The sequence below is a fragment of the Pyrus communis genome, chromosome 11, assembly GCF_963583255.1.
Source record: "Pyrus communis chromosome 11, drPyrComm1.1, whole genome shotgun sequence".
NCBI classification, from domain to species: domain Eukaryota; kingdom Viridiplantae; phylum Streptophyta; class Magnoliopsida; order Rosales; family Rosaceae; genus Pyrus; species Pyrus communis.
The window spans coordinates 3,329,370-3,356,444 of record NC_084813.1 but is presented as its reverse complement, the minus strand read 5'-3'; the positions used below and the strand labels follow the sequence as shown (position 1 = coordinate 3,356,444).

Genomic DNA, 27,075 nt, shown 5'->3' with positions numbered 1-27,075 from the left:
TACACTCCTTGACCCTATATGAATACAATGAATGAATTCGATCTTCAATTTAAAATATTTACACAAGTGGATACCACAAAATCTTATGTTATACTTAATAAAAGTATAAATAAACTCTAAGTGTTAGTCAATCTATCGTTTTACGAATTCTCCAAAACTAATTTCAACGATCCAAACCGTCAAAATTGTTTGTATATGCTTGGAGATCACATCAGTAAAAAATCACAAAAAAAAGACATTCAGAGATCAAGTAACGGGACAAAGCTTTTCAACGGTTATAAATGAAAAATCACGATTTAACGGTTATTTTAACTCCGATTTTGATGATTTTTTATAACTACACTCCTTGACCCTATATGAATACAATGAATGAATTCGATCTTCAATTTAAAATATTTACACAAGTGGATACCACAAAATCTTATGTTATACTTAATGAAAGTATAAATAAACTCTAAGTGTTAGTCAATCTATCATTTTACGAATTCTCCAAAACTAATTTCAACGATCCAAACCATCAAAATTATTTGTATATGCTTGGAGATCACATCAGCAAAAAATCACAAAAAAAAAAAAACATTCAGAGATCAAGTAACGGGACAAAGCTTTTCGACGGTTATAAACGAAAAATCAAGATTTATCTGATTTTGATGAATTTTTACAGCTACAGTCATTGACCCTATATGAATACAAAGAATGAATTTGATCTTCAATTTAAAATATTTACACTAGTGGATGTGGATATCACAAAATCTTATGTTATAATTTATGTACTTAATAAAAGTATGAATCAACTATTTGGAAAAGGAGGTAATATATTTTTATATGGTATAGTATTATTATTTTATTTCTTTTCATAATTATTTTGTTTAACTTTTCATAATTGAATGATTTTTAATGTTTGCTTTTTCTATACTTAGTTTATGCGGAAGAGAGTTCTGATGTGGAAAATCTTACTGAAAACATCTTCAACATAACTCTTGAAGGCAATAGATCAAGCCAAAGTTCCAATACAATTTCATGATGATCGATGTAAATTGAAGGTTTTGTAAATGGAGGTGTAAACTTTTGAGAAAGACTTACAATCTTAAAAACAAAAACTCTTTATCCTTGCACATTTAATATTTGTAATAGATTAGTAGTGTATGTATTATTTTTTTTATTAGGTTTTTATTTTCGAGTGTAGATATAGTACTTGAACGAGAAATGTTTTAATGTTTTGAAGTAATATTTATGTGGCAATGTGTGGTATGTGCAAATTTTAAAAAAATATATTTTTTTTTAACGGGTCATAACGGGTCGGGTCACATTACCCGTTGGGTAAAGTGACACGACCTGTTAAGGACCCGTTAAGATAACGGGTGTGACACGACACGACCCGTTAAGATAACAGGTGTTACACGAAAACGACACGAACACGATAGACATGACCCGTTTGCCAGACCTAGTAATTACAATTGAAGAATACTTACATGAAGGGACTTGGCCAACTCATCCCTAGGTCGAACATAAATGTCTGCAAAGACATGGATCTCTGAGAATTTTGAACCCCCCCTGAATAGAACAAGCTAAGAAAAATGTTAGTACAAAAAAAATTAATATTATTGACATATTAAAAATGGGATATGAAAAGCTTTATTATTACCAGCTGCCGCGTCTTTATCCTATATAAGAAGGGCCTTAAACCCGAATGGTGGAGAATAGTCTTCTTCTCCCGATTGATCTTATTGGATTTTGCCTTCTTCTGGGACACGCTCCAACCCATATATCCAAATGACACCTGGATGGTACGTGCTGGCTGACACCCAAGGGTGATGAAAGCCATGAATGAATGAATATGCGAAAAATATGGAAGGATAAGTAACCAGAATTAGGCAACAACAATAATCACAAGGAATTTATAAACATAAAGAAGCAATTATAACAATAATCCAATTTAAACATGAACAAGACAAAGTATCCAACAATCAAAAATCTAAATAAAGATGTGCGGATATGTTCAGAGCATACCACTAAATGAAAATGCCAGAGAAAGGTAAGGCATCGAGTAACAATGATCATAAAAGGAGGCCATACGAGGGATGTAAGGTCATTGGTAGGGAAATGCCTCGATGCTCGGGTCGTAGTCCTGGTCATTATATCCTGAGGGGGCGCAAAATAAAAAGGTGAGTGGACCATAATTTATATTAATACTAATAATAGGAAAACCATTTTATTGCGGAACATACTAGCCCCCTGTTTTGAAAACATATATAATACTACATATAGTAAGTTTTCTGAAAACTCTAGCTGCCATGAAATCATTTGTAAATAAGTATGAGTAAAACCATGCTCAATAACAGTGCTATCATCGTCCGAAGGCAAACATATAAATCTCAACAATACTGTACTCTTTAGGGGTATCATAGTCGCCCAAAGGCAGTACCTGTCCATCACCCGAAGGTGAAGCTATACAACATTGGTTTACGCCAGTGAAGAAACATGGTAGGCCCCATCACTCGAAGGTGAAACTGTACGACTCCAAGTTACGCTTGAGAAGAAATATATATATTATCACACACTGACACTAGCCCCCGGGCTAGTGAAGCTAATGGTATATCATCAATATCATCAACTCCTCATTCGCCCGAAGGTAGTACCTGTCCATCACTTGAAGGTGAAGCTGTACAACACTGGATTACGCCAGTGAAGAAACATGGTAGGCTCTATCACCCGAAGGTGAAGCTGTACGACTCCAGGTTACGCTGGAGAAGAAATATATATAACTATCCTCAACTGTGTCCTACGGCCATAGCCATCTACATACCCGTGTTATGTGGATGAGCTGTATGATAACCCGCTAGATAAGCACCAAAAACATATCTCAAAAATCTCATATCCAAATCCGAAGCTCGCAAGCTCAAAGCCTCATTTCATAAATCCAAGATAATTCACATTCGTAAAGCCATAGAATTCTATATATGAAAATCCCATATGTCATAACCTTTAGTAAAACATAAATTCGATAAATTATCAATATGTATAAAAACAATTTTGATAAATCATAAATCCTTCATAAAGCATAAATCCAACAATCTGTAAATCATATCATAAAATGTAATTAATTCATGAAATATGAAATGCATGTGAGCCTAATATTTTATAAAAACATGCAATTTAAGAAGGATCCACTCACAAGTATTCCACTACCAAAGAGCCCCTTGAATTAGGGAGGACTAAATCACTTCCAATCGATGCACCTAAACATAATTGAAGACCATTTAATAAAACTCTACTAAAACGATAGCATTTAGGAAAACAGACAATGAATTTGGATTCGGCACGTTAAATAACCTAATGAGGGACCTCAGATACCCCTACCCGTTGCCGCACACGTTACCACGGGGCCACCACGGAGACCAGTACCTCCAATGGAGATGCGTGTGCTCCATGCACGCCCACGCGCCTACCGTGGAATTGGGTCAGACTTGGGCTTGGGTTGCTGGTTTGGGCTGGTTTTAAGATTGGGTTTGGGCCTAGGTTATAGGGTAAATAGGTTAGGCCTGGTTTTGGTTTGGGCTTGGGCTATATAGGCACAAGGTTTGGGCCGGGTTTTGGATTGGGTCTCTGGGTAACGGGTCGGATCGACCTGGTTTCAGGCCATGGCTTCAGCCGGAATTAGAGCAGAACTCCCCGTTCTCCATTCAAGCTTGATTCTACACCATTTTCATTTATTCAAAATTCAAAATGAAGATACAAAGATAAATAATAAGAGTATACCAAGATGAGATTAAATCCAGGTCGAGATCAGCCGGAAAACGGCCTACAACTTATTATCCTTCGTTGGAAAACTAGGAGAATGATTCCCAAGTTGGTTTCTGCGTCAAATGTCACCAAAATGTTTCAAAAACTACCTAAATTTACTCCTTAACATGATCTACGAATATTTAGAGTTGTTATCAAGCTTACCTTATTGGAAAATGGCGAGAACTCGCCGGATTTACTTTTTGCACAGTGAAGGTATTGTGCAATGAATGAGAGAAAAAGAGAGAAGTAAGGGGTTCTCCTCGTTCTGGTCACGTAGAACTCATAGGGGAGGAAATGGTGGTGGTGTAAGGGTCGTTGGTGGGAGAAAGGCCGGTGAGGGTGGTCTCGGTGGCTGTTCTCGGAAAGGGTTTGAGGTGTGTGAGAGAGAGACAAGGATAGAGTGAGAGTATTCTAGAGAGAGGCTTCACAGGTGGGGAAGAAAACACCCCATAAAAGGGGTGGGGAAATGCCATGTGTCAGCCATGTAGAAGCCCAAAGTGGAGAAATATCTTTACTGGTGAATTTACCAAAATGCTCTTGTCGTTCAAAAATTCGTAAAAGCGTCATTTTAGCTCCGAATTCGGTTCCGTTCATGCCTACGCATTCACATCGACGAGAGCTATGAAAATAAAATAAACAAAAAATTCTAATACGTCAATGGACGAAAGTCAACGAAGATCAACTTTTCCGTCATTAGGGGTATTTTTGTAATTTTAACTAATTAAAATGAAATTTCCAAAATGGGTCGTTACATTCTGTTATACACAAAATGAATGTATTAGTTGTAATTTAAATGACATATAAAAAAAAATCAATAAACATTAGTAAGAAAAGTATAATACTTTTAGACTTAATAAAAAAAAATAATAATACCACATAGTCGGGCTCCTGAAAATGACTACACAGCCACACCTAATTTTCTTCGTGGTCCTCGAACTCCTTCGGGCAACCCTCCTCAAGAGCGACGTACGAATCATTAAATGTCTGAAAATATTGGTGCAAGTCAATTAAATGTCACATTTTTTTTTTTCTAATATACCTCTTTGTGTTTTATACTACCTGTGTCATGGATAAATTGTATTATCTACCTATCACACATTATTGATAATCTATCCTCAAGTTAATTGTGTTTATCTACCTGTATCATAGGTTATCTTGTTCTATCTACCCTATACCATGGATTAATAGTGCACACACACATTAGTTCTTGATATTTTAATTCAAATTAAAAGTATTTATCTACCTATACCATAGGTTTTTGTTAATTGCTTATATTACAGGTTTTTGTTCATAGTCTACCTATATCATAGGTTTTTGTTCATAGGTTTTTTATATATCATTCATTTCAACTTAAGTCGTGGGTTTATAGTCATACACATGACCTCACTTTTAAATTTTTTCCTTAAATTGTGGCTAGACTGAGGAATTCGAAGATTCAAATTTTGAAATTCAAATTTGAGTAAATAATGCATAAATTAGGAAATTTAAATATATATTTATTTTTACTATAAAGGCAAAATGGGAATAAGATCAATTAGACCTAAACTGGTAAGAACATCTAACTAGACTCAATCCAAAAGTAGCTGATTTTTTTGGACTTGGATCTAAATGCCCCTTATTTTTTTGTTAAAAATAAGAGAAAAACATAGAAGAAATGGGGGATATAGAAAGAAGGGGATGGTTAGAGACATACTTTTTTTTTTTTAATGGGATTAACGTACTGTCACACAGTTTTAACCACTAATCCCATATTATATAAATGGTTTGTGGACACATTTTCATATATGATAAAGAAAATGAACAAAATAGTGTTATATATGAGTTGAGTTGATTGATTATATAGTCTGATTAACCAGTCAACTAGTACTACGATTCAGTAATATTTTTCTCTAATTGAAAGGACTCGGATTCGAATCACATGGATAACAAGGAAGTATTATATTTGTTTGAGTTCAATATGTAATTAGTGGCTGACACATTGTATCCCTAGCCCAATCCTAATTTCCATTCGAGTAGAATATATCGTTGTCACATCTGTTTGATTGGTAGTACATGCCTATTAGTTAATAAACATGATCCATAAATTACGCAACCTATATGAGTGATAGCAAAGCCAGAATAAGAGAACTGAAAAAGTGCCATGAGAGGTTGATTAGTAGTCGCATGATTTTGAATTTTGACAAACAAGCCACAGAGATAGTTGAGATTCCGCCATGTGTGTTGGTTTGTTGCGTGAAATACTGGCCGGGCTGCCGTGAAGGAGATGGAACAAGCACTAGAAGGCTTGAATTGTCAGCTTCGATTTTCCTCATCCCCATCCATTTTCAATAGTAACTTAGTCGCTGTGTGACTTGGTCTGCAAAGTTTTTCTTTTCTTTTGACTTTTTGATATTTTTCACTTCATTAAAAGGGTGATTGTCGCTCAAATATAAAAAGTAAATCAAATTTCAATTTGTAGGGAACAAATTCCACATGTCCGTAGAATTACTTGAACATCCTTACATTCAAGAAATGATAAATCAGACCTGGTCATACCATTGAAGATATATAGACTTATATTACGTAGTTTTACTTTTAATTACACTAAGTTTTATTTTTAATGATAAAACCATCGCCCCCTATCGTACCGTATACATAATAAAATGAAGATTTAGAGACAATATATGTGTGTGTGTGTAGTTATTAGTGAGCCGCTAATTCGTTCCTCTCAAAATTTCATGGCATTCCTTTTGTAACATGCATATATTGTCTCATACTTAGTAATTACTGCCTGTAGAATCCGTCAAGTGTGAGTTTTATCATAAAATACCTCAGTATTAGTTGGTGTGAAATTGTATTTCAAAATATATACTAAGTAAATAAAATAAGAAGAAAATGTTGATTATGTTTTACGCGGTCGTATGGTTTGGCATGCAAAGGCGTGGTAGCTTATAATCCCCTTCGATTTCTATGATACATCCAGTAGATCCAATCTTACAAAATCTGTTTTATTTTGCATTTCATGCCAAGACTGTCTTTGTATGTTTTTATCATTAAACCTCACAAGTCACAGAAATGTTTGTTTTTCATCCGGAATCTTTCTATTTTCACATTATTTTGGGGAAGGGAGAAATACATTCTGACCAAAAATACATTATTTTAACATTATTTAGTGTAAATAAATATATCGCTGTATCCAAAAATATAACCACAGACTCAATGAACATGAAATATTTGGGGGCCGGGGGTTTTTGTAACAGTAGAGTAGAGTTCAGCTTTGAAACGCATGTACTAACTTATGTATAATGCAATAGTTGTATTTGGAGAAATTTGAGGTTCCACGATAAAATCAATTGGCAATATGGGAGGAGGGATGGTGGAATCTCAACTTTCTTCATGGTATCAGAGCAGGATGGCCCACGTGTGAAGCCCAACGCCCACACGTGCTCCACGTCATCCCGTTTGTGTTGTCCACATGTTAGGCTTGAAAATTCACTACACGTAAAGACCGGGGCATGTTGAGAATGTATCCCACATTGATGAGAGGAGGGACATTGCATGCGCTTATAAGTAGCTGGATTACTCTCCATATTGCCCAGTTGATTTTACGATGGAATCTCAACTTTCTTCAGTACTGTACCCAATTAAAACCTATTTGACAATGGTCCTTGAACTAAAACCCTTTGAGCAGAGGTGCTTCTTCAAACAAGCACGAAACGTGAAGGGAAATCTATGAGGATGTGAAGGGTAAGGTCACACTATGGAGAATGACCAAGCTTTGCAATTACTTATAAAATGTTAGACCACTCCTCTTATTCTGAATTAATTTTACGGTAGAACCTTAGCTTCTTCTAGAATCTCAAAAGCACAGACAAACAAGCATATGAATGGAACATTTGAAAGCACCAGGGCCGAAAGAATCAATCTAAGCTCTGGAGCCAAAGTCTTAAAGCCAAAATTAGGTAACACATTCGTAGTTAAGTTCCTTCACCATATATATAAACACATTATATGTAGAATAAACACATGTGCTGATGACAAAAGAGAATAAAGATGCCTGCAATGCATATAAAGCACCGCTCATGTTAATTCATCTATATGGCCCTAAGTGAGAACTACCATTCAGTAGCTCAGAGAAAACCAAGAATTAACTTCCTTCCAAAAAAAAACCAAGAATTAACTTTGAAGTCAAGTGGCAAATTGTCTTAATAGATAGAGCATTTTTCTTCAATTTATTACATTATGGATTTAAACTATTTTATCCTTTAGTTTAGACGAATTTAGTGTAAATTATTCTATCATTTGGCGAAATTTTTTGAAGAAGCGTATGATTAAATTTTTTTAATTAGATGGTCGGATTTTGGCATTATTATCTAAGGGTGCTATCCGTACACCCTTTTTACTTATCGCACATCTCTCTCAATTTTTGGTCATCGGATTGAATGAATTGAAGAAGATCAATGACAAAAAATAATAAGAGTATATGAGAGGTAAAACTAAGTGTGTACACTTTCCTTATCCAAATGAGTGTTCCAAGTCTGGTCCAACCAAGAAAATCTGTGAGTGTGTGTTTAACAGAGTCGGGCAAGAAGAAGTAATGAATTCTCCACCAAATAAGAACATCTTGGAAAGCCTATGGTACCATTATCCCTAATTTTCTAATCATTTGAAAGATTTTAACTGGCCCATTATGTTTGAATGTTTTTGTAGAAACACTTTTTTTTTTCAATTTTTTTTTTATGTGGGAATACTTTTGTGAGAAGCGTATCGAAATTTCAATGCATTTAGCGTTCCAGTTTAGTCATACTTATTTTTACTTATAAATAGGAGATCTTAATTCAATTCTCATAAATAAAAAGTTCAGTACCAAATTATTGCGACTACCTTATTATGTGGCTTTGATAGAGATTTTTACCACCTGCAAAAGTGGGGATAAAAACACTTAAAAAATACTTGCAAGAGTACAAGGTTGTCGTAGTATAAAAGTTCAAGCAAGGTCGTTTTCCACAAGAATTGAATGAATAATTTGTATTTAAACTAATCCTTAGCTAATTATTTAGAACAATGTTTGGAAAAAGTTGATTTTGAATTTAAAAATAATAAAAACGAATTTATTAAAAAGATTAAAGAAATTAGTGAAGTAAAGAAAACAAAGGAAAATGTTTTGAAAACCAAATTGTAAAAGGCTAGGGTTCCGCCTACCAATTACTTTTGAATTTCTACATCATGCTTTGAATGTTAGGTTTTCCTAATGCATATTTTCGTCGTGATGTTCAAGCGAAAAATGTATATCTAACATACAACCCATCTGTGATATTCAAATCAAATATAAACATGCAAGACTCATTAAGCTTTGTGAAAACCCTTTGAAAAACCATGCAACCCTTAAGAACGTGATATTCGCCTTAAGTGAACTTACAATTACTAATCACAGAAGCCCTCTTCAATTTCAGGGTGATGTTCCACCAGAAATTGCATCAAATTACTTGTCTAAAAACTCTAATGGTCACGAATCACTAAGACAATTAGATAGTTTAATCACGGTGATTAATAATTCAAAGCAAACATGCATCCATTCATAAGCAAATTAATAAAATCATATATTCATGCTAAGGCTCATGGCTTCGCCCTAGCAAACGGAAATTAGTTGCGAACAACTATAAAAACTAAAGAAAATATATTAACTAGAAAAAAGATTGAAAAAAGTCTGAAGTTCTCTAAAATAATGCATGCCTTCTCCCCCAAACCCTAATGGCTAAAAAGCCTTATTTATACTACTCCAAATTAAAACCCTCATAGAAAAGGTTTTCTAAAAACTAGGAAATAAAATAATAAAAGGATAACTAGGAATTACATTCCTATTATGACTAGGAAATTTGCTCAACACAGAGATAGTCATGTTTCTGGACCTTCAGAGCACCAAAACAGGCCCAAAACGCCTCAAATTAAAGATGAGGACCTCCTCTTCAAGTTCCAAGAAGAGCCCAAGTTCAAATCTTCCAGCCCAAAAGTTGAAAATAAGCTCTGCAGCCTAATCTGCCAGCATTGCACGCTGGGCATAAATTAATTCGTCATGATCAGCTGCTTGGGGATAAAATTATGAAATTTTGAGACAACCTTCTTGACAGATTCATGAACCCGCTCCAATTGGAATCACTCAAAAATTCCACCGTTTGATTACTTTATGCTCCAAACAAGTTTGCATGTCCTACATTAAAAATACATATCAAAACATCAAAATCTCACAAAAATAATAACCAAAATATACCAAGAATAGAGAAATAATATATAATATAAAATCGACTCATCAGGCTTTACTCAAATTTGTATCCCTTAGTATAAATATATATTGGATCAAAGAAATTCGAGTTTTTTCAGCACTTGAAATGACTATTTCATGAATTGATTTTGAAATTTCTCCTCACAAAAACATTAAAAGTGTTGTATAACTTAACTGATCATTTAGCATTTTACGATGAATGTTCTAAGAGGCTTGTATCTTAGTCAGTTAGAGCATTCACTTATACACTGAAGATTTTAAGTTCGATTTCCCCTTCTCAATACTTCTACAAAAAATAGTTAATCTGGTATCTGATTTAGGAATTTCTCCTCCATATTATTCCTAAAATATATAAAAAATTGTTTAATATGGTTTCAAGATCCGACGTATGTCTTATTTCAGTTCAAATGAAATTAAAACGAAGGTGTGAAGTAAAGAATATTTGAAAGAAAAATTCAAAATGCGGGAAGAAAAGAATAAAGCAGATGGGTGGCGGATGGCGGTAGTTTCAATATCAAGCAATCATCAGGAGTTGGATTGTGCACAGAACCGAAGCCAGTCCTTCCTCTTTTATCTTTATTCCCTCTTTAAATCGGAATAAAATTAAAACTGCCTGACAACTACCAAAGTTTGCTGTCTCTCTGTGCCTTCCAGGCAAAAATTTCACTCTTCCAAAAATCGTAGCCAAGCCATGCATCTCAATTATTTGTAAGATTTTTAATTCTTAATCTCATGCTTTCTGTCTCTAAGAATATATGTATATAATTATATTATATATACACATACATATATATTTGTATATGAAGATGTTAATTTTAGCTGCTGAAATTACTTGCATTTTGTTGAGAGTCTGAATCCCACATCAGGGTTAGAATGGACTTTGCACGTGCTAATAAATAATTGAAATTCTTGCAATTGATGAAGTGTGTGTAATTAGATTCTAGTTTTTGCTTAGAATTTTTGTTCATATTTGAAGAATAAAGTTTTATGGATTTTTGAAGAAATTGACAGAGATTGTGGTGCATGATAAATAGAGTGGTAAACAGGTGAATGTAGGAGAGTTTGATAATTGAAGAAGATTAGAAAAGCCAACAATGTGTATGAAGAAGATAGGATTCTTGAAGCTAGTCCTTCCCTCAAGAAATCCCAGATAGATATATCCAAGGTACATATATAACCCCGAAAATTTTTAATTTTTAAATTTTTATACAAATGTTGTTGGTGAGTGAGAGAATCAAACTTGGGACCTCAGGTGCAAAGAGTTGAATGTTTTTAACCAACTCTTGAAACTACGGAAAAATCTCATTTCATAATCTTAGTTTTATTCACTATGTAAGCAAAAAACCATCTGCATTGCTTCTGATCTCCCCTTCTCTCTGTCTGTCGACCAATTTCATGTCAAGTCTTCTGCAATAGTGAGGGAACTTCATATGGCACGCAGGGAAATAGGTCGATTCAAAGAAAACAGAACGGACACAGACGCCTTAAGAACAAAGCGCAATCCGAGATGCTTGATGTGATGAAGAGAGCTAAGGATCTGTCTTCTGTAATTGAGGAATCAAGCTCCAAGGTGAAATCACATACACAAGAGATTGACGTACTAAAGAAATCGCAAAGGCACATAGGTAGGCGTGAAGACCAGGTATTGGCTATTGGGGATGTGGACAACAAAAAATATACAGAAGTGATGAGAGAATTGGAACTTGTGAGACAGGAACTAAGCATGCTTAAGCTTGATATGGCGTCAATTTTAGAAGAGAAATCGCAGGCAGAGAAGCAAACTGAGGCCTCAAATGCGAAGACGTTGTTTTATATAAGTTCAGTGGAGGCAATCAGGGACGAGATTGAGGAAGCAACTGAAGAGCAAGTGCTAGCTGAGTTGGCCCAGATTGAAGCTGCAAGAGAATTTGGAGAAATAGAAGCTGAGAGAGAAAGGGAAGCCAATCAATTCTCATCGGCAGTGGACAAAACCAGGAAGAAAATGGAAGATGTTGTTAAACAGGTTGATAACTCAAAAGTCCTCGAAACCAAGTTAGCTGTCACAATGTCTGATGTGCATGTGTTACAGAATGAACTAAAGGTAGTTAAAGAAATGGACAAAAGGATTCAAAGGATTGACAGCTTGAGTCGTTTAGAACCCAGTTTTCGGAAAGAGGAAGACTTGGAAGGTTCAGAGCTGTTACAGTCAGTTACGGAAGAACTTGAGGAGGCAAAGACAGAATTGGCTGCAGTAAAAGAAGAAGGTTTTCAGTACATGGCCTCCATGGATGTTATGAGAAATGAGCATAAGCATTTAACAAACAAGAAAGCTCGGTTAAGGAAGACAGAAGAGAAATCAAACTTGAGGGTTCAAAATCTTAACTCAAAGCTTCTCCGAGCAAAAGCCAAGTTGGAAGATGTATCTGCATCCGAAGAGAAAGAAAAATCGATTGCGTCCAATCTATCTCTCACTCTTGACAAGCTCAAGGTAGAAGCAGAAGCTGCAAAGAAAGAAAAGGAGCTTGTCTGCCAAGGGACTGCAAGCATCAAGTCCGAAATTCTGAAAATGGAATTGGAGATAGAATCAACCGAGGAAAAGTTACAGGCTACAATGCAGGAGCTCGAAACAGTCAAATCATCCGAAGCTGTAGCGCTTGAAAATCTCAAAACTCTGATTGAGAACACTGTACGAGCTAGAGCTTTTGAGTCACAGAGTAGTTCTTCAATAACCATATCCAAGTTTGAACATGAGTACCTGACTGGACGTGCGGTTGCAGCTGCAGGAATTGCGGATAAAAAGGTAGCAGCAGCTCAGGCATGGGTTGAAGCTCTAAAGGCCAGTGAGAAGGAAATACTGATAAGGACGGACTTAACTATGAGAGATCTTAAAAAGATGAGAGTGGACGAAAAGCAAAGAGAAGTACAAAATTGGGGACAAAAAGGGGAAAGAATTGTAGTCTCTGGAAACTGGCAACAAACCACACCTAGAAAGGCTATGAAAAGTACTGGATACCAGACTCCATACAGGCCGGCGAGGTATAGAAAATCTGCTTCTCCTGGAGCTCGGAATAATTTCCCCATTCTAAAGAAAAAGAAGGTGATGCCTAATCTGACTAGGTTATTCAATGGTAAGAAAACTGCCAAAGATGAGTGAGCTGTTTGAAGTTTACTAGATCTTAAATCTTAATATGGCAAAGTGAATCCAGTCCATCAATTAAATAAATCGCACTGTCGTATTTTGCCTTGGGAGCTTGTAGCTTTGCTTTTTCTCCAATAAGTGCCGCTCCTAAAGCATTTGATTTACCGAAAAAACATGGAACTCTGGATCAAGTGAGCTTTGGGTTGAGAGTGTAGATCATTCATGCTGTAACTGTAATTTGGAATGTTTTCATATCAATAAGTAGAAGAGACGGCCGTTTTTTGTTCTGTATCTCAATTTAAAACATGCTTTGTATACATTTTCAGTCCTTCTCGTAAGAGCTTTTTGGAGTCCAATTGTTGTCTAAGATGGAATCACAGCCTTCAGTAATTCACAGTGTGTTTCAGAACGTCCAATCCCCATTCCCTACTTCTTGTTAGCTTGTGCAGGATGTGATTGCACCTTCGTGCATTCACTTGAATCAAAGCAAACAAGCTTAATTCTCTCTTCATGCAACCACTACCATCCTATATTGCCTATATTGCTGTTCAGCCATATTTTGAGCTCGGGCCATGGCTGCTTGTCTTGTGTGGCGGTTTCTGAGGGGGCATCAAATATGCTCAAGGACTGCAAAGCGATCTCCAATCCATACATGTTGAATGCAACAACCAGCCAAGAGCTTTCTGTATGAATTGAATTCCAAAGAATACATTAAGACCATACCTTCCAGCGGTTCCTCCTTGTTCCAGAAGGGTCAGTGTAATTTCTACCTTTTGGTGTTGGCGTGACAACAGTCTGGTAGAAATTGAACCGGCAACAACTTCACAAGCCTCATCCCCAATGTTAACAACCTCAGCAGAAATCATGGTGAAAACACTGCCTGCAACTCCATGCCATCAGCAACAAAAGAGAAGAGAAGAAGCGCGCGCCTCTGCTGTTTTGGAGAATGATCTAACCAATCTCCTGTATGCCAAGCACAATCGGAGAACTTGAATTTTCAACTCGTGATGGTGTTTCAAAGATTACTTGGGGTGTAAGCAATGAAGTAGTGTGTTAAATACCATCTAATTGTCCTACTATTGTCGAAAAGCAAGCACCATCTCTCAAATATTTAACTTGAAACACAAAATTTGGAGTTGAATTTGTTCAAACAAAAATTTTATTTTTCCACACCTTGTGACGAACGCGATTTCGATAGGTGTAGGTTTATGGCTGGATAGGAAGTCAACCGATCTGCTTTAACGAGGCTCATGTGTTGTTCGTCGGATCAACAACGATTTTAATGGCTTGCTTCGATGCACCCACAGATAGATATGGGTATAAAGAAACAAATGAAGAGGTCAAATAAAATAACCAAGGGAAGTGATATAAGCACGTTCTTTTTCATTTTCTACACACCTCGTATTAATTTTGATCGATGATTCTCTTTTGCTTTGTTCAATATAATAGCTTAATGCATAGGAGGAGGTAAAAGAGTGCACAAATAACATATCTTCTTGGAAATACATTCAACATAGTGAATGCCACTTAGTACTACGATTTTGTGTTATTCCCTTTCACTTGTAAGTGAGAGGTCTTAAGTTCGATTCTCACCAAAAGTAAATTTGAATCACATTATTGCTAGCCTGTGTGAGACTAAGCTCACTCGCTCCTCCTTAGTGTAAATATCGATTGTTAAAAAAAAATGTGAATAATCATATTCAAGCAATCATCTCTACTAAACGAGGCCTAAAAATACCAAAATGTAAATTTTAAGGTGAGAATTAGACCATGCTAGTTAATTATATTGGGTGGTCAGTAAAACTGAAAAGAAAGAATATTGAAAGGAAAAATAACCAATGGAGTAGATAAATTAAAAGAAATAATCGTTTAGGGAAAAAGAAAAAGAAAAAGAAAAAGAAAAGAAACATGATTAGCCTTGCATTTTCATCAAATCAAACTGCATTTGCATGAGTCAATTTGTTGGGCCATGGAGGATCATACGATCAAATTGACCACACCAAATCTCCATTTGCTTGCACTTTCAGCGGCAATTCAATACACAAACAACGCCTCCAATTACGCTTAAACCAAAGGATGGACCACACCTACAACCACTAGTAAACTGCCCGGTTGTTTTCCTTTTAGCCTATGTCTGGGTGACGGATTTTCTAAGTCCCGGAAGATTGAGGTCAACCTAGTAAGAAATTGATCATAAAATGTTAGATAAGAGGGATCAGATTTGCACCATACGAGCATTACAAACGTATGATTGTATAGTGCAAATATAATCGTTTCTGCTTAACATTTTGTGTTTCCTTTCTTACTAACCTGACCTCAATTTCTTGGAACTTGAAAACGTATCACCCAATGTAGCTTAGTGTAAATCAGACTTCTCACATATCAACAAGTTGAAGCAAATAATCAAGGCTTGCATAATTGCCTTGACATATGACCGTTAATCACTCCTGTTGATAATAATGCACAGAGACTTAAGTTTGAAGAAGAGCACTATTTTTTTAATTTTTCCTGGTGCGTGCTGTTTTTTTTTTCTTCGATCTAATTGAAATTTCCGACAAAATTTTCTCTTTTCACCGCACCACAATCATTGACAATGAATTCGTTATCTTCCTAGATAAAAGAGACAAAAAGACATTGTGCGTATATCTAATTAGTTGCAACAAGGACCCACAAAAGCACCATTAAGGAGAACTTTTTGCCTTCTTTTTTGGCATTCCATCACAAGTCCTCCTAAAACCCATTTTCTTCGTTCTGCATATTTTCTTTTGGACAAGAAGTTTGCTTTTTCCAGGATGGTTTTGCAAGTTCTTTGCTTGGCTTTCCTTGTATGCAACTCTCTCTCACTTGTCAGTTGTATAAATGAAGAAGGATTGGCTCTACTTTCGTTCAAGGAATCCTTAACGAAAAACGCCGAAAGCTCTCTGAGTACCTGGAACTCATCAGACCAAACCCCATGTTCATGGGTTGGAGTTACATGCAGAGAAGAAAAGGTTGTATCTCTCAGCATTCCAAACATACAGCTTTCTGGGATTTTCCCTCGTGCTCTTGGGAACCTCTCCGCCCTGCGCCATCTGAATCTTCGGGAGAACAAACTCTCCGGAAGCTTGCCGTCTGAGCTTTTCAATGCAAAAGAGCTCCAGAGCTTGGTGCTGTCCGGAAATTCATTATCTGGTTCTGTTCCAGCTGAGATAGGGAAGCTCAGTTACCTGCAAACATTAGATCTTTCGCAAAATTCATTCAATGGTTCGATACCTTCATCTATAGTTCAGTGCAAGAGACTAAAGATCCTTGTCCTTGCTCAAAACCATTTCTCGGGCTCCCTTCCACAAGGTATGGGAATCAGTTTTGTTCATCTTCAAAAGCTCAATATTTCCTTCAATATTCTCAGCGGTTCGATTCCTGAGGAAATGAGCAACTTATCAAGTTTGAGATCAACCCTTGATATGTCTCATAACTTGTTCAACGGTTCTATTCCGCCATCCCTAGGAAGCTTGCCTGAGACAGTATACATTGATCTCAGTTACAACAATCTCAGTGGACCGATTCCACTGAATGGTGCTCTGATCAATATAGGACCAACGGCTTTCGTAGGCAATCGTTTACTCTGTGGACTGCCGTTGAAGATTTCATGCTCTTCAAACAGTCAAAGCTTAAATTCTCAAAATTCAGGTGGCAGCTCTGGTACGAATGGGAAACACAACAACTCAAGCAGAGGTATTTTTGTGATTACTGTTGCTGCAGGCGTCATCGCTGGAATTTTTATTGCTGGGTTTTTGTTCTCCAACTGGTACAAGAAGGTTTGCACCTGCAAAATACGTGAACGTTTTGCTGGCTGCAAATTTGAACAAAAATTAAAGGTCGGAAATGACCTATTCTGCTTCAAAAGACATGGCATGGATACCGTACCAGAGAATTTGGAGCATTACCATTTTGTGCAAGTGGATCTGCAGGTGAATTTAGATCTTGACAAACTGCTGAAATCATCTGCTTTTCTTCTGGGTAATAGTGGGATCGGGATTGTGTACAGAGTTGTTCTTGAAGACGGAAGAACTTTAGCAGTGAGAAGATTGGGAGATGGAGGTTCCCAAAGGTTCAAGGTATTCCAAAATCAAATTGAAGCAATAGGAAAGATGAGGCATCCAAATATTGTGAATCTTTTAGCATATTGCTGGTCTGTAGATGAGAAACTGCTTATCTATGATTATATCCCAAATGGTGACCTTGCTACTGCAATTCATGGTAATTAGTATTATAGTTTAACTTATAAAGTTTTTGCCGATTTACCCCGAACCTTGTACCTCAATGCCAATTTTCCTTCTAAATTAGACCAATTCCCCTCTTCAACTACTACAAACGGCCAATTTCATCTGATATTCATCAGATGAACTGTTTGTAGAAGTTCGAAGGGAGAAATTGGCAGTGGAATACAAGTTCAAGGCAGAAATTAGCGAACTACTCTTCAACTTATCATATGTTTTTTCTTCATCTTATTCTTTAAGTGGTTTTTTTTTTTTTTTTTTTTTTTTTTTTGACACACTAAAGAATCTGATATGACTTTACCAGGAAAACCTGGAGTGGTATCCTTCACACCTCTTTCTTGGCCTGCACGTCTGAAAATCATGAATGGCTTCGCAAAAGGATTGGCTTATATTCATGAATTTAGTCCCAGAAGATATGTGCATGGAAACTTGGGGCCTAGAAACATACTGCTTGGACAAAACATGGAACCCCATATCTCCGACTTTGGACTAGGCCGCCTTGCTAACTTAACTGAAGAGTCCTTGTCATCATCGTCATTTCAACTGGAACAAATAATGGCTGAAACACCACCTCAGAATTCTCCATATGTGCAAAGGACATCGAGCTCACTAGTGGCACCCGGACCTTGCTATAAAGCTCCTGAAGCATCAAAAGTAACCAAGCCATCACAGAAATGGGATGTTTACTCATTTGGGGTAGTTATACTGGAGATGATTTCTGCCAAGATGCCATTTATGAGAATTGGTTCTTTGGAAATGGATTTGATACAACAGTTTCAGCTCCACGTTGAGGAAAGGAAGCCACTCTGCGATCTGTTAGACCCGTTCCTAGCTCCTGATGTAGACATGAAAGAGGAGATTGTTGCGGTGCTGAAAATCGCTCTTGCTTGTGTTCATAAAAGCCCTGAAAAGAGACCTTCTATGAGGTTTGTCTGTGACAATTTGGCCAGGTTGGCCTAGTATTGTGGACTAGTTCAAGGTTAGAAACATAATATTTGTGGTTCTATGCGTTATTGTACATCATAATATCATATATTGCATTTATTTCCCATCTTCAGAAGCAAGTCACCAACGACTAACTTATATTGCATCGATTGTCAAAGACTAACATAAGAACTTAGCAGACATGCCTAACTTATATGTGAATGCACATTCAAAGTAACTGGTAGGGCACAAAGAGAAGAACTAACCACGGTAAACGCCTTAAGCAAAAACTGCATTACTGTTTCGTTTTCCTCAAACATACGTCCACCTGAATGGATGATTTTTTTCCCACTTTGCTTTGGTTTCCTATATATATTCTGGGTGTGAATGCATCTTAAATCTTAGTGGCTATCAACATATGAGATTAAAGTGGCAAGACACAGAACAAACCAGAAAACGGTTCAAATGACAAGCATCAATTTGCAGCACCTCAAATCATATCTAAGGAGGTATACTAACGACAATTGTATAATCATTAGAACACTAGATCTAGGGCCAGATTCAGCAAACACTGAATTACAAAAAATAAGAAATTCTTGTAACAATTTGAGATTTCTATCAGTGGTAGTACAAGTAACAGAGGAAGAAGAATGTGATTCTGATGTGAAAGGGGAGTGACTTAGATCCTGATTGCTGATCATCACACTCTTGGACTCCTTTCTTACACCAAAGGGGCTCAGGAAACCACACAAATGATGATCGCTGTCAGAGGCCAACTATCAGGGATTACCGAAAGGAGACCTTCAATTGACGGTCCTCATTTATGACAAGTTTGAAGCTTTTAAAAGAAATGACATTAAAATGAACTGTATCAGGAAATTATTGATCAAAATCCCTACCCGAAGTTTACATCTCAGAAGTATTTTCCATTAGAGACTATACTTCAAAACAACAGTTGATTTATTCACAATATAGAACTAACAATACAAACACAAACGCAATAGATCGGTATTGAAAAGAGATCGACACTGTCTTATAAATATGTAGATACCTTCAACAAATGACACAAAATTTACATTTCATATATGTGAGTACAAAGTTAGTATATATTCAAATATGCTATCAGCATACAACATAAAACACACAAAGAAAAACACGAACGAAGAAGAAAAAGAAATTCTCTGTTCCTATAACATACAGATAACACATTCACATGCCAAAATGAGAGCCAAAAAAGAAAGGTGAAGTTACCATTAGTCATCTATCAAAATCATTTCTTTTAATCTTTTCGAGAGTATAACTATTGTGGATCCAAGTTTCCGTTCTGGTGCTCATGGTTGTCTATATGCAACTGAGTCGACGTTTCTGATAAACGTACTGTTGTATTTTGGTCATGCTTTGGTACATTGAACCGAGTGGAGGCTGAGATTTGTATATCTGGCCACGCACAAGATTGTTCTCAGGCGGATTGCCGGACTCAGGAGATTCCTGGAAGCAATAGCTGTAGGTTCAAGCTGCATTTCAGAACAAGCCAATGATTGTTGCCGACCTTCGTTATATGGTACATGGATAAGTGGTGCCCCTACACCAAGTGTAATTTCTGAGTGGACTGGTCTGTGAACACCTGGGGTGAATTAAAATTTTGAAAAACAAGAAAAACAGAACTTCAACGGCCAAATTCCTCACCCGCTCAATCTAACAGGGCTGTGGAAATATCCAATCTCCCTCCAAATTGTTGCAAATCCTACTCCCCCTCCCCCAACCCTTCTACCTATCTATAAAATCCCCCACCTCTCCTTCTCTCAAATCATTTTCCGGAGAAAAGAAAACGGAGAAAACATGAAATAGCTGCAAGTTAACACTGATATGAAAGCGTTCATAAAAGCTGTGGACATGTTCAAGCCAATCAAGCCACAGTTTCTTCAAGCTGGCTTACTGTGGGTCGAAACCCTCTCAGATATGGAGGCTGCTCAAAATCTCAAGCAACGGTTTGATTGGACAGGCACCGCCGACGCCCATCATCTCAACAATGAGTTCGCGAAGGCAACGGAAGTTCGTAGATACAGAAGATAACAAAGAAGTGAAGGTGAAGGCATGGTAGGACCCTTGGCAACCAATAAACATATATATATATATATATATATATACATATATTTTTTTTTATTAACAAATAATTACTTTAGTATAAAGTAACAATATGTTTGGACGAGAGAAATAAGCTTGGAATTTGGATAAAAATTAAAATTTATAAATTGACATGCATAAACTCTCTTTTTTGGATTCATAAACATAGAAATTTAGAATTTCCGTATGAAAAAAAACTTGGAATTTGGGACCTCAAATTCCCAAATTTAAATTTTATGTAAATATGTGTTATTTCCCAATTTTTATGATTAAGAGTTTAAAAATAACAAATGTCGTATTTAATTCTATTGTTCTTTTAAGCAAACAAGAAAATTTACAAATTCTAGAAAATAAAATCCCGTCATTTCAATTCTCGCAATTTTAAAATTCCTTAGTAATTTTAAATTTCTAAACATAATCTAAAGGAGAAACAGTGTTTTTGGGTGCATTCCACTTTATTTATAATTCTGCCATTGGTTTAGAGACGGGCGGCTTTTTTGTTTTGGCTCAGTCGACCTTGCTTTCCGCTTGCCAGATTTCAATTGGGAAAGGAGGGGCTGCGATTGCGTTCGGTCGATGGGAGCGGGTGAGGTGGCTGTAGCGAGATAAAGGAGGAACGGAATTAGAAATTTATTCTAGGGAACAATCTAAAAAATAATTAAGAAAATCTTAATATAGTACGATTTATACACACTATAATAATAGAGATGATTTCAAATAATGATGTATCATAATTTCAATATTACAAATTTCATTATAGTAGTAGAAAATGGCAAAGCAAGTAAAAAATATTAATACATGATAGGCAGAAAGGGTGGAGATGAGTTTTTTTTGTTTGAATGACAAAACATGAACACGTTTGCTCGTATAATATTTGATATGAAGTATATGTAGTATGAAACTATGTTGGATATTAGATACATATATTTTCTTCAAAAATAAGGCATGTGTATTATACAATTATAGTCTACAACTTAACAAACGAATTACTTGAGTAGAGACAGCTGCTCCTAGTGAGCCTTCATTGGTTCCGTCCATGGTTGCGCTTGCTTTGGCTTGATGGGGAGCGGGTGAGCTAGCTGCAGCCACATGAGCTAGGGGAGGAGGAAAAAGGAAAGAGTGGGGTAATGGGTATTGAAGGCCTCAAGTTGTCGCACAGCATCGTATATCGTGTGTTTAATTTTCGTTAAGTACTATTTATATTTAATTTTAAATTTTAAATAATTTATAATCGTACGATATACAATAAATAAACACGATCACGAATTCTTGAAAAAAGAATCGCGAGAGATCTTTTTCCGAAAAACAAAGTTAGTCTTGAGAAAGAAAAGTATTCCGGATCCTTTTCCGAAAATCAAAGATAATCTTGAGAAAGAAAAGTATTTTATGTAATTTACTATATTTCCCATCATTTTTATTTAGTCTTTTCCTCCTGGTTTTGAGATGAACCGCCTTAAAGTTTTTAGACAAATACGAAGTTTTCCACCGCCCATGCAACTCAATACCGCCACTGTCACTACAGCGTTCGCATTTCATCCCTCGAGAATAAATTCTGAAACCAGAAACATTTGGTATTGTATCGTAGCTCTTGGTTAAGGTTCGTACAATGCCTTGGTGGGATCTTGGATTGCTTTCTCGTCTCAAAAACTTGAGTGGCGTCGTCTTTCAGGTCAGTGGCTTTCTTTTCTTTCTGCGTGTTTTACTTGATGTAAGATTGTAATCCGATGCATATTTCGGAAGCATATGGGTAATTTCCATGGGGGTTTTGGCCCTTTTTGTTGCAATTCATTGTGGTTTTTGATGATTTCTTGTTTTGGCTCAAGTTACTGTGTGATACTGATCCAACACCACAAAACCCATTTCATTTTTATATTTTATATAATTATATGTATATGTATTTATTTATATGCGGTGATGGGTTTGTGCCATCTTTGTATTATATAACTGTTACTAGATGCAAGCAAAAAAGTTGTTTTTGGGACCTCATCAATTATGCAGACAGATGTAAATATCATGCCCTGGCACAGACATAGGGTTCATACATCTAAATGTTCAAACACAAGGGCATACCACTATATTTGTGTACTTTTTGAAATTATGAAATCTGTATGGCTGGTATAAAGCCATAGCATAGTTGTTATATAAACTTCTTCCTAACAAACCTGTTGTTACCGAAAGAAAATTAAGTAAATACTTCTCTGTTTGAGTACGTAATAATAGCAGTGTGTTATTTTCTTGAGAAAATGTGCAGTATGATAATTCTGCACTTTTTCTGGATGAATGAAGTTGATGTCTTTGTAACGTTTCGCGATCTAAGGTGTCCAATACAGGAAATGTCCTTCTAGTAGGCTAGTACTTTTCTTGTCACTCATGGAAAGTTGAACCAAACAATAGTCAGACATTAATTTGTATCCAACGGTCAAGAGAATTTTCCTTCTCATGTGTGGTATTGGTTCTTGATCTAATAATTTCTTAAGCTTATTGGATGTAAAAGCTGCAATACAGTCCATATTATTTAACGAGGCAAGCATGCAGTTCTGTCTCTGGATTCTGACAGATCTATCCAGGTAGTTGTTGCTTACATAGAGATTGCTTGCTGCGATTGTGGGTCAAAATTGCATTTTGTTCAAGAATTTACCAGCTTATGCAACAGAGCTCATTCCCTGATTATTGATAACGTTTTGGTCATTTCCCATGGTTGTTATTCCTAATTACCATTCACCTTTATTGCACGCAGAGCTCACCTTCTTGATTTGTCTTCTCTTCTGTATCTGTTTCAGTGTCATTTTCTTTTTGTTTTTTGGGGGTGCTGTAATTATTTTCTTTTACTTGCCTTTTATTGTAGCTTATTACAATTTTTTTTCTTGCAATGCTATTATGTTGTGAAAACATGCCTATAATGTACATATCTAGTACCACTATTACTACTTTGGTTGTGTATGTTCGGTTACTGATAAAAGTATTTGGTAGTTCTGTAATATAAAAACCGATAAAAAGCATTTTCTTTGGAATCCTCTCTCTTTTTTTGTGGCCATCGAAGTCTTTTAGTTACACTGATGCACTGTAATGAGTACACATCTGACGTCTATTTTCATTAGCAGAACAAAATGCAGGAAGTTCAACATGGTTCGCATACTGTAAGGTCCCATGGAGTGACAGTTGCAAGGACACACATGCATGATTGGGTGATACTGATGCTTCTTGGGTTGATAGAGGTCATCCTTTATGTGATTAATCCATTTTATCGCTTCGTAGGAAAAGATATGATGACTGATCTTAAATATCCCTTGAAAAGTTGCACAGTACCTTTTTGGGCCGTCCCTGTAAGTTGTTACCGTTCTGTTCTATTCTAATGAGACCATGTTTACAAGTACATTACTTGAATTCTGAATTGATGTGATTTGTGATGCCTGCCCCCCTTGTCCCCTCTTTGGATGCTTAGATGTATGCAGTTGCACTGCCCATAGCAATTTTTGTTGTTGTCTATTTCCGCAGGAGAGACGTCTATGACCTTCACCATGCCATACTAGGTCATCAGTTTTCTGACTTTTGATTTTACAAAGAATGTTCAAATATCTTACCACATTATTGAGGAAATACAATAGAACGACAGGACCTGACGGTTAAAATTTGCTAATGCAGGTCTATTGTTCTCTGTTCTGATAACAGGGGTTCTTACAGATGCTATAAAAGATGCAGTTGGTCGACCCCGACCAGACTTCTTTTGGCGGTGTTTTCCGGATGGGAAGGATGTACGGCATTCTAGATTCATAGTTATTGAGATTGTAATTGGAGGGCAGTGTTCTTTTAGCTTATTCATACATAATGCCATTGGTAGTCGACATTAATAACTAGTTTTTTCCTCAGGTGTATGATAAATGGGGAAATGTTGTATGCCATGGTGTGAAGAGTGTTATAAAGGAGGGGCACAAGAGTTTTCCAAGTGGCCATACTTCATGTAGGTAGCACCGTAGTGTCTGGTATTCACTGAATATGGTTTACATGCAAACAACTTGGTTGATCATGTCATACAAGCACTATATTTACCTGAATCTTTTGTAGGCTTGTTAACATCGAGGAAATTTGTATTCAATATGCAGGGTCCTTTGCTGGTCTTGGATTTTTCTCACTGTATTTGTCAGGAAAAATACAAGTATTTGATCGCAAAGGCCATGCTGCAAAACTTTGCATTGTTATTCTTCCACTACTTGTTGCATCACTTGTTGGAGTTTCTCTAGTAGATGACTACTGGCACCACTGGCAAGATGTGTTTGCTGGAGGTCTCCTAGGTTTGTGCCGTAATGAATGGTAAGTAAGCTACTTGTTGAACCTTATTTGTCAATAACAATCAGGGAATCATTTTTTGCAGGCCTTACGGTTGCCACCTTTTGCTATTTGAAGTTCTTTCCACCCCCATACCATGCCCAAGGTATGCTACCAAGAAAATTCGATATGGGGCATTTTTGTTATGGGGAAATATTTCCTAGAGATGTTGTTTTGTTGGGGCTGTGACATTATGTCAGTTACATTTTCGTAGTCATATTTGTGGTGCTTATCAATGGCAATGCTCCTTTCTTGGTCTCTTCAGTGTTATCGATGACTCATGAAATATTTTGCACATAATTTAGCTCTATTGCATTTGTTTTGATGTGTGCGCGCTTGTGCGCGTGCAGGTCTGCCAAAGAATACAACTGGTAACACAAACTATAAGTGTATAATTTGGAATCAACAATCCAATTTTTGCAACATAATTTTTTAATTTGGCTCGATGTTTTAAGAGAATTTCCATCCTTATCTACGAAATTAACATAGATCTTGATTCACTAAACAAGTGTTTCGATCTTCCTTGGTTGGACATGCCTGTCTGCTAATCAACAAAGGCCTTTGTTCCATCAAATTGTTTTAGTAATGTTTCAAGGTGCGTTTTTATGCTCATCTGATTTTCAATACATCCATTTGTAGGTTGGGGCCCTTATGCTTACTTCCAAGTGTTGGAGGAGTTGCGTTCAGGGGCACAAGTAACCAGCACAATAAATGGGAGCAACGTGCAGGTCACAGAGGCTCGGGTTGAGAATCAAGTAGACGAAACAAGTAACCATGGATGTATGGGGTTAACATTAGCACGTGGTTCTGGTTCAACATTGGAAGATTTAGAATCTGGGAGGAAATAGTTTTGTGCATTTGTTTAGAGCTCGTGATAGATCCTGCTGGTGTACCTATATGTCGAGAAATGCCACAGCTTAAACTGATAGGAACAGTACCTTCGCTTCCAAGTTTGTTTATACAGAATCGTGTGGTTTCTGTTTATATTGTATGTGCCCCAGCCGACAGGCACGATCAATGGATTAAATGTTTATAGTTTAGCAGAAGTTGTCCATCTGAAATGGCTTCAAAATCAATGAAGTTTCGTTTACGGTTGACTTGTATCTTTTACTAGAAAAAAAAAAATGTATTTGCCGAAATTTGATTTTAATTTATCGATGAAAAATTGGGAGGAAAAACACGGGGTAAACTCTATTTAAATTGGACTACGGCATTTCTCTATGCATGCACAGCACAGTATAATTTTTAAATTCTGCGTGATATTTGGGATGTAGAGGATCGTTTCTAAGCAAATATGTCGACTGGTGACCGCTATTGCAATATTGAATTATCGGACATATTGATCAAATATTGACGGCATACTAAAATAGTCATACCGGGATTTGAAAAAAAAGTTTATATTTTGGCCAATTTTGCTTCTCTGAAAATATGGCTCTAAAAGAGATTGTGTTGATGTATACGCCAAGCCATCAAGTCCTCAATCTGTCTTTGGCCTCCACAGAATAGAGCAATTTGCCAAGATGCAGTCACGGCTCATTTGCAATTCTGTCTAACCAACCTTTTCCATTTCCCACAAAAAGACTACCTTCAAGCTACATCCAACATATATGACGTCATCTCAAGTGCGCTCTAGAAGAAACTTAAATGGCACACAGACCGCTATGGTGGTATCACGTGTCAATGAAATAGAGGCATTTAAATTTTTGTTCATATGTCATCGTTTAATTAGCACGGAAGGCGCCACGTGATGATGTACTCGTATTAGATAAGTTGTTCACATATCTTTATTGCATAGCACGGAACGTTGCCTAACAATGTGCCCGTAATATGTAAGTTGTTCTCGTGCTCTAGGCATGGTTTAATACCATAAAAAATTAAAAAAAAAAAAAAAACATTTACAATAGGATAATTTACTTGCAACAAAACTGCACTGCCACCCCAATGAGTCAATCACAAGTATGTATGAACTCACCATATGTATAAACTTTAAATCATCGCATTCGTGTGAGTCAAACTTAAATCGTTTCCAACCAAACCAAATGGAGATAACGATCAAATCAAATGCATTGGAATATAACAAGTATTTGGTCAAATGGTTGCGTAATTACATGTAGAAATGAAATTTGTTTGCAGCAATTTAAACAAAATCTAAAAATCCGACAAATGGAATTGAAATAATGGCTAATTGATTCATTTTCTTTTCAAACAAAAACTAATGGAGATAAGCATGTGCTATATAATATATATATATAGCATGTAAAATTTGTTTTCTGTTTACCTTA

General features: G+C 36.4%; 2 protein-coding genes and 1 pseudogene across 2 annotated transcripts; all 3 read left to right on the top strand.

Annotated features, from left to right (window-relative positions):
* The first annotated feature begins 10,505 nt into the window (after nucleotides 1–10,505).
* LOC137707769 (protein PLASTID MOVEMENT IMPAIRED 2-like) lies at nucleotides 10,506–13,187 on the top strand (annotated as a pseudogene).
* Nucleotides 13,188–15,478: 2,291 nt separating this feature from the next.
* On the top strand, nucleotides 15,479–18,618 carry LOC137708418 (receptor protein kinase-like protein ZAR1). Its single transcript, XM_068447492.1, has 2 exons — nucleotides 15,479–17,402; nucleotides 17,727–18,618. Exons 1-2 carry the CDS (start codon nucleotides 15,956–15,958, stop codon nucleotides 18,380–18,382), a joined length of 2,103 nt encoding a protein of 700 aa, XP_068303593.1. The 5' UTR covers nucleotides 15,479–15,955; the 3' UTR covers nucleotides 18,383–18,618.
* A 3,303-nt stretch (nucleotides 18,619–21,921) lies between these two features.
* Nucleotides 21,922–25,830, top strand: LOC137709430 (lipid phosphate phosphatase 2-like). Its single transcript, XM_068448519.1, has 8 exons — nucleotides 21,922–22,139; nucleotides 23,572–23,793; nucleotides 23,913–24,000; nucleotides 24,113–24,222; nucleotides 24,338–24,428; nucleotides 24,571–24,759; nucleotides 24,840–24,899; nucleotides 25,433–25,830. The coding sequence occupies exons 1-8, from the start codon at nucleotides 22,077–22,079 to the stop codon at nucleotides 25,639–25,641; spliced, it is 1,032 nt and encodes a 343-aa protein (XP_068304620.1). The 5' UTR covers nucleotides 21,922–22,076; the 3' UTR covers nucleotides 25,642–25,830.
* The last annotated feature ends 1,245 nt before the right edge of the window (nucleotides 25,831–27,075 follow it).